This window comes from Bombus impatiens, unplaced genomic scaffold (assembly GCF_000188095.3).
Source record: "Bombus impatiens unplaced genomic scaffold, BIMP_2.2 scf_0452, whole genome shotgun sequence".
In the NCBI taxonomy this organism is placed as follows: Eukaryota; Metazoa; Arthropoda; class Insecta; order Hymenoptera; family Apidae; genus Bombus; species Bombus impatiens.
In genome coordinates, this window is record NT_176871.1 from 314703 (window position 1) to 322953 (window position 8251).

General features: G+C 45.6%; 1 protein-coding gene across 1 annotated transcript in view; it reads right to left on the reverse strand.

The window, feature by feature from the left end:
- Positions 1 to 4743: 4743 nt before the first annotated feature.
- The window catches only part of LOC100749649 (dendritic arbor reduction protein 1-like), a 38038-nt gene continuing 34530 nt past the window's right edge, over positions 4744 to 8251 (reverse strand). Inside the window, 1 exon segment of the mRNA XM_033321441.1 lies at positions 4744 to 8247. Within this exon segment, the coding sequence (XP_033177332.1) occupies positions 7637 to 8247 (611 nt within the window). The 3' untranslated portion in view covers positions 4744 to 7636.

Consider the following 8251-nt stretch of genomic DNA (forward strand, 5'->3'; position numbering starts at 1 on the left):
CCCCATCCTCTGCACGTGCCGTTCCTCAATGAATCCCCCTTCGCTCTCTCGCTCCACCTTTTTGCCCTTCCCCACCGCCGGCACCGCATACGCCGCTTCCACGGGCTCTCTACCTTGCTTTTACGTTGACGTGACCCTAACCCCCAGCGAGGACTTCTCCGGATGCTGGCCGTACGCGCGACCCTGCACCTCTCTCTGGTTTCGATCATTCTTTACTCGTGGAGAATGTCGAACGTTGATACATGTAGACGTATAGCGGATATCTGAAAAGTATCCGTACAGCTTATTGCGTCATTTACACGTTAATTAATTAGTTCCGAGTATATCAAATTTTCTATCAGTTAGTAGTACTTTCATGGGACGAGGTTGTACGTTTCATTTTCATAGCGTCGATTAGTTTCGTTTAGGTATTGGCAAATGATAGGAAATTTCATGTACTTAAGGCTAATCGATTGGTATGTAAATGCTGTAATAAATACAACTTTGTGCTACGAATTGCTTTTGTAGCGACGGTATGCGGGCGCATACGCGAGAAATGTAATTGGTGAAAGTACGACGGGCCGAACGAGTTTCTTTAATGAAAGAAATAGGTGCTTACTCGTTTGGGTTTTGTTCTGAAGATGATCTGAAATCATAGCTGGACTGCGGATGATTGCGTATTTACGGAGAACTTAAAGACGGCACGATTCGTAGAATATTTTAATCAGAGATAACGAGTTTATTATTTAAATATCAACATACGTTAGAAAATAAAAAAAAGCATCGATCGGTTGATTCGTATCAATGAATTTCTAATTTCGTGGCTGTAGAAGATTTTGTTCCACATACGACTCGTTTGACAGGTTAAAAGTACCGATAGTGTCGTTGTGTTCTATTACGAGAAACTTACCCCCTAATTTCTGTCCTTCTGACCAGCCCACCTAACAGCCGTTTCACCCCTCGCGGCCGGCTTACCGAATTGCGTCATACTGTTACCAGAGACGCGAAATTCGAGACCCTCACCAGCTCGTTATATGCTGTTCTTGCATCGATCTCGTCGGATAACGCGAGAGTGGCAAAAACCGTAAGTCAAAGGTAAGCGATATGGATCGGAGGGGTGGTAGAAATGCAGCGAGGAACAGGGAGTCTCTCCTTGGGCTTTTTATATCTTCGATTTTTCTTACACGTGCATTGTTTTTCTTTTTGTCTCGTCCGATCGATCGTGCTATTCTTCCATTTGTTTGTATTGAAACTCTATCTAACGTCGTCACTAATTTTCTTCAGTCATCGTCTGCTAATATTTTAACAAAGTATACGCTCTTGGAAACAATTAGAACGACGTTCTCCATGTAATTTCCATTTTTACAACCTTTCCTCGCGTCTGTATTTTTTTATCTTAATCATCATATTAACCTATTGACCGGATCATCCCTTAGTCAGAAATTTGTATAATCGTGCAATTGAAAGATAATGTGTTCTTTAAGCTAAATCAATTTCAGTTACGTAGATTTCTCTATCCTTAGAAGATATGATGTAATTTATAGAAGACACGTAAAAGATTAGAGAGTTGCTCTGATTTGTTGATCAGGAGCACATAAATATTTCTTCAAATAAATTATTTCATCTAGAAAACCGATAACCTGAGCGCGGCCAGTTAATTGGCCTTTTTCATATGAATTTATCAAGCTTTTCCGAACGTGTCCAACCTATCAACGTTATAAATCTTCTTTCCATGTACTTGGTCGTGATAGAATCATTCGCGGTATCGATCCTTCAATTATTTCAGGCGTTGTACATATTTTTGTTTCTCAGTCCTTTTATTGATCTTCGAGAGCCCATTGAGAAATTGTCTCCTGAAACTCGTCGACCGCAAACTCGTCACGAGATATCGACTCACTTACGGAGCATCCGTGACCGATTTTGAAAAGTTTCACACCGATCTTCGCATATACTCGCAACCAGACACCTACGTGTAAGTACGCGTCTATGGAGTCGAGCCACGAGCGAAGCAGCAACAGGTTTAATCGCGTCGGGGTGTGGCTGACTGGCTGGCCGGCTCCGCTCATTCGGCTGCCCTCCGTTTGATGCTGGTTTATAAGATCGATGCGACACACACTGGGTATCGTTGCGCGGCGCGAATGAAAGCGGAATGCTCGTTTTGCCGCGTCGATGCGCCACTCGTCCGCCGAGGAGAACCTGGACGCTGGCCTGGAAATTAGAAAAAAAAGAAAAGAAAGAAAAAGATGGACGAAGATAAATACGCTGGATTTCTCGGTGATCGCGTTTTGCCTGTCTTTTTCTCTGGCTCGGCTAAGGAAAATCGACGTATCCTGTGTCTGCTCTCCTATCGCATATTTCATATCTCGTTCCTTTTATCTCGTTCCTAACCTAAACGAAATAAATCAGAAAATAATAAAGAGAAACGAAGAGAAAAGAAATCGAGGAATACAGCGTGGAAAAATTATCCGAGTATATAAAATGCTTGAACGTTTTATCGAGATATGAATAGATGTAGGAAGACACGGTGAGTGGTAAGGGGGATGAAGCTGGCGCGCATGATCGGAAGTCGCGTCGGTGCAGTGTCGCGGCGGGGAATCAAATTTCAACAACACCTACGGTGAACCGCGGAGCTGCGAGTCGACGTTACCTGACTCATCCCATCGTTCGATCGTCCGGCCGGTCGCGCGACCCAACATGCATTTTTCTTCTTCGAGGGCCCGGTCCGGAGCTTGCATATCCACGGAGGAACTATATTTTACGACAATTTTTTTGCTCGGCTGCACGCGCGCCAGCGTATACGCGATCCTTATGTGTCGTGCGAGGAGCGCATCGTCGTGCTTGTCAGTCGTTAGTGGGAGGGATGTCTAGTGCCGGGAAGGGAAGGAGAAGGAGAAATGGTTTAGGAGTTACGGAGCGAGACGGAGACGGGACGAGAACGAGATGTAGGCATCCGATGGCTCGGTGTAGAAGCGAAATGGAAAGATCGAAAGAGAAAGCGGGAAACAGCTCGCGTCGAGACGAGGACGGCGCCATCGAGAAAGAGAGTAAAACAAAGGAGCGAAAAGGAGACAGAGATCGCGAAGAACGAGAGGGAGATACGACGAGTACGTTGGCGGGAGAAGGATGGTTAAGAGTGGTGAAAAAGAACGTCGGGTAGAGGAAGAGTGGATGGAAACAAGATGGAGAATGATGGTGGGAGAAGGATAGAAGGTATCACGAAGTGCAGAGGAGGCCTCATCTCGATCTTGGTCCTATTTATAGACGTGCTCTCACAGCCTCACTCCTGCCCACTTCTTGCACTGTCTCTCCTATATAGGTGTGCATACACCTATGTAGTGGCCATTGCACGTTCTCTACACGCGAGAGCCAGCGAGCCGGCCAAAACTTCGTTCGTCCGAGCGCGAAGAATCGATGACGTGGACCCTCTCCTGTTGAACGTCGAAACGCTGGCTGCCACCGCTGGTAGAGAAACCTATCCACTTCTGGAAGACATCATCGTTTTCCGTTAATTAGCCGATTACGGAAACGATATTACGGAACGGTTTCGTCGTGACCGGTAGCACAAACCGGCGTGTCGTCTTTCTCGGCTCCTCTGAATCATATGGATTACCTTTTTTGGAAGAGACAACGTCGCCCCGGGCAACAAACGAGACGAATTTTTTATTCCGACGTGTTTTAGCATACCATACCTTGAAACCGTTTTTTCTCTCTTCCTGGAAATTTTTATCTTACAACTTCAAGCGACGTTGTTTGCATTACACGCAGGCCATATTACATATCGTACCATATGTACCAGATTTCGATCACGCGTTTTCACCTCGTCGTTCCTTTCGAGTTTGGAAAACCAAGCAATAATAATTCTCTCTTTAAGGAATCGTAAAAGGAACTCGATCACGAACGAAATTTCAGCAGTGAACCGGACGGAGCTGAACTGGCTTCGATCAATGGCCGATCGATAAAGAATCTATCGACGATGGAGGTAGAGAAAAATTGGCACGCGCGACCACTACTAATTGCCAGTTGTTCGTGATTCGTATCGCGCTGCAGCGAAAAATCGAGATAAGCGTTAGTCGGAAAGTCCAATCGGTTTAGGCGCCAACCGCGTGTTTATGGTGAAAGGTTGCATGGAAAACACGGCACAACGGAGCGGCGTTTCATCGAGATCGACTAGTCTCGTTGCAACGGGGACCGGTCCTTATTAATCTCTAGGTGGCTGCCTTTTGAACGCACACCTCGGAGGAACAATAGTTCGGTCGCGTAGGATGCGGTTCGCTGTATCGACATCCTTGATCGTCGATGCCCTATTCGGTAATTGTCGATGATCGATAAAGATGTCTGCGGTCGATGAATGTGCCTGACGCTAACGCGCAAAAGGGAAAAATAAATTGGCGATGTAACGACACTCGAGAAATCGTTCAACGTGACAAACGACACTATTGCATACCATTATGCTCATGAACATATTATAAATATGCGTTTCGAACGATTTATAGCGTTATAGCTTTCACAGATCGCGAACCCCGATAAACTCGAAATATAAACTCTAATATATCGAAAGCCTCGGAAGAGTGGAAGGTATATCGAGAGCATCGAAAACGAAACGTGCTTTCAGCTTTAAACTCTGTTCCTCGCTATCCGCGTTTAAAGGTGATAAAACGAAGAGGCGAAACATTTCAACGGGTCTTGCGGTCGACGATTACGAGCGTCGACGTATCGTTTCAAGGAGTTTGTGCCGTACCACGGGGAAATAAGAACGATCAGGCGTTGCTGTTCAATGTTAACTTTGTATTTTTGTTAATAATCGTCGTGGGGAACCGGCCAGATTAAACGGCAACGATGATTACAACACAAATATACAGGTAGTCGAGAGATTCTTTTCTGTGCATTGCACACTCGGAGCACCATATTGTGGAATAGTTACACATAATTTATCCAATTATAGTGTAATTATCGTTCGTAAAAAAATTGTCCTCTCTATTCCTCTTTTCTCATTATCTTCGTTTCTTTCATTAAATGTTTTTTCTTTCTCGTTCTCTTTCATACACGTACACATTTATACACGCATACACACGTACAGGCAGACACAGGCATAATCTCTCTCTCTCTCTTTTTCTCTCTCTCTCTCTCTTTCTCTCTTTCTGCTTTTTTATTTCACGAGAACGCGCGTGCGCGTTATACGCTCCTCTGCCTACATATTTTCCGATCTATCTAGAACAATAGCGGATAATATCGCATACGCGTCGGTGCAACCATCGTTGAAGTAGGTAGAGAGCGCGTAAGAACGCTTGGGATCCATAAAAGCTGTACGCGTTGCCGCGCGTTTCGTTATTAATTATAACTGTTATTTAATATAATTATAATATAATAATCATAATAAAAATAATCCTTTAATTTTAACAATATATATATATATATATCTCCTCTGTTCATATATATATTATATATATCATATATATATAATATAGATACATGTAACTAGGGAGAGAGACTTTGTTTTTTTGTTAATAAATAGAGCAACATATACATAATATTAATCGCCGCTAAAACTCATATTTTATACACGTAAACGATCACGATGGAGAGGGGGGAGGGGCGGGAAGAGGACGAGAGGAAAGGGGGAGGGGAAAGTAGGGCGGCAAGATTAAAAGGAGGAAAGTGAAAGATTTTACGGGTTTCTCTCTCTGTTTGTCGGCACGATTCGATTAGATGTAACCTATGTGTACATATGTATAACACGTTATATACATATTTACAAAGGAAAACTCCCGTTCAACAACGATGATCGCGATTAATTACAGTTTACTCGTTTGGGGTTTGTTGGCGGTTAAAAGAGGGTTAATTCACAAGGGGAAGGGTGGCGCGTCTGGTATTTAACTTCCAAGAAGCTTAGGGACTCTACGAAGTGACTTCTAACGCTGAAAGGAATTTTCAAGGGGGAAACGGGTAGCAAGGAGTGGCAAGAGAGTTCCCTAGGACACGGGAAAAGTCCGAGATTTAGCGTGTCCGGGGCACGAAGGGTGTCGTAGGAACGAGTGAACGAGTTTCAGAGGTAGAGGACGATAACAAATATGTAAGAAGCGATTATTACGATTGTATGATTGAAAGACACGAGGTTCGAGGACGCAAAGTAGTGTGTGTGTATGTAATACCGATCGTCCGTCGGTGTCGGTCGCATCTTGCAAACGTGTCAGGGTCTATGCCCTCTCATAGAATCGCGATGCCGATCGTAATGGATATCGAACTACATTTTCATTCTCTTTTTTCTTTTTCATTCGTCGAGTGTCGTAATTTATAAAAATACTTAGAAAATATCCTGAAAACATTTGTGGAATCGGGCACGATTCGAAAATTGCACGATTATTGGCCGAAGGAACGAACACTCGGGTAAAAGGATCGAAAAACATCGACCGGTTCCGATCATGAGAGAGCTGGGAAAAGTTGATACGCGATCCCCTGATCGTTTCAAGAAGCGCGCTCGCGCATGGCAATTTTTTTTTTCACGCGCTCGTTTGCATGCGATCGAGAGTGCGCCGTCTCTTTCTCTCTTTTCTTCTCCATCGGTAAATTCCTCCCTGATTCCCGGAAGCTGCGGGCGGTATCGATTCTACGCGATTCGTCGGAGAACCTGGCTGCAGTATATTTCGTGACACCGGAATATTTCGCGTGCGTATCTACGCGCGGTTAACGTCGATTTTCGCATCTGCATCTCGTTCTCGATCGCAAACAAGGGTATAAAACGCAACCGTCGTAAATAACGATCTTCGACGCGTCGCTCGCTTCGAGCATCCTCCCTGACTTTCTTCTTCTCTTTTTCTTTCTCTCCCGTTCTTCCCGTTTACCGCTAAAAGCACGAGCATTCCGATACCGACAATTGTCGAGGAAACAGTACCTCTTGGTAAAGCTAGATTTTTCACTCGTATTCGTTTCTACTCCTTCTAAATGCAACTTGGCGTAGTAAACTTTCAATTTTCTTCTCTTCCTTATGCAACGTATTAACCGTAGGCAAAAGGGACGGGAGTGAAAGAAATAAACTGAGATGAGAGCTCGCAGGAAAACCGCCGGAGTCTAATATACATATATGTATATATATATTTACCGCAATGTTCGTGTTTCCTCGACGAAGGTTCGCTTAGCGAGATCAGGAGAAAAGCTTCGAATCGATCCGTTCTGTAAGACGCGACGAGCCCATCGTCGGGACCGATCACACCGGACATTTATTTTACATACCGCTTTGAAATTCTAGTCCCGATTAAAAATTATCCACGATTATTTACAAAGATTTTATGAAAATCCTCCGCGATTGTTCCTTACGTACTATTATCCGAGAGGCTCGGTATCACGCTTCGTTATACCGCCAAAAATGCTTGTCGATTCGGTCGCTAGGCTAATCCGTTAAAGTCGAGCCCCACTCGTCGATCGCTGACGGTGCCGACGACGGATCGATGACGGATCAGTCGGTGACGGCAGTCTGTTCCGCCTAAAGGTCTCCGTCGTTTCCTCGTCGCCTGGCAAGGTGAAAAAGCTGCGTCGTGCACGAGCATGATTGACAAGATTAAAGGAATGAGCGTGGAGATCGACGGTATCGACGATCGATCGATATCGATCGTCGTATGAAAAATGTGGATCGATTCTGCGACACAGTTCATTCAAATTCTTCTTACTGATTGCACGGCGGAGAAGCGTGGCTCTGAGGGTGATTTCTAGCGGTGGCGTGGGTGGCTTCGCGCTTCAGCCTCTGTTTCAAGTGAACTTTCGCGTGCCGTTTCTTCTCGTCGCTCCTCGCGAATTTTCGGCCGCATTGATCACAGCAGAACGGCTTCTCGCCGGTGTGGGTTCTCACGTGAGTGGTCAGGTGATCGCTCCTCGAGAAGGAGCGCATACAGATGCGACACTGGAACGGTTTCTGGCCGGTGTGGATGCGGATGTGCCGGGTGAGCTCGTCGCTGCGAGAGAACCTGCGATCGCAGCCGTCCACGGGGCAAGCGTACGGTCGCTCGTGCACCGGTGTTTTACTCGGTCGATTCGGATACTTCCGCGGCTTCACCGGGACCAGCCTGAGCGGCAGAGCACTCTGCTGGTAAACTTGCGAGAGAATCTCGTGCCCCTTCGACGTGCTGGGGTTGTATTCTGCTAGCTGCACTCCCGTTGTACCAGCCGACGGTGGTGCTTGTTGCTGCTGCTGTTGAGTGGGTTGAGGTTGCTGCTGTTGTTGTTGCTGTTGGACGGCCGGTGGGTAGCCGCCCGTGGGTTCTTGCTTCAGCGTCGTCTCTTG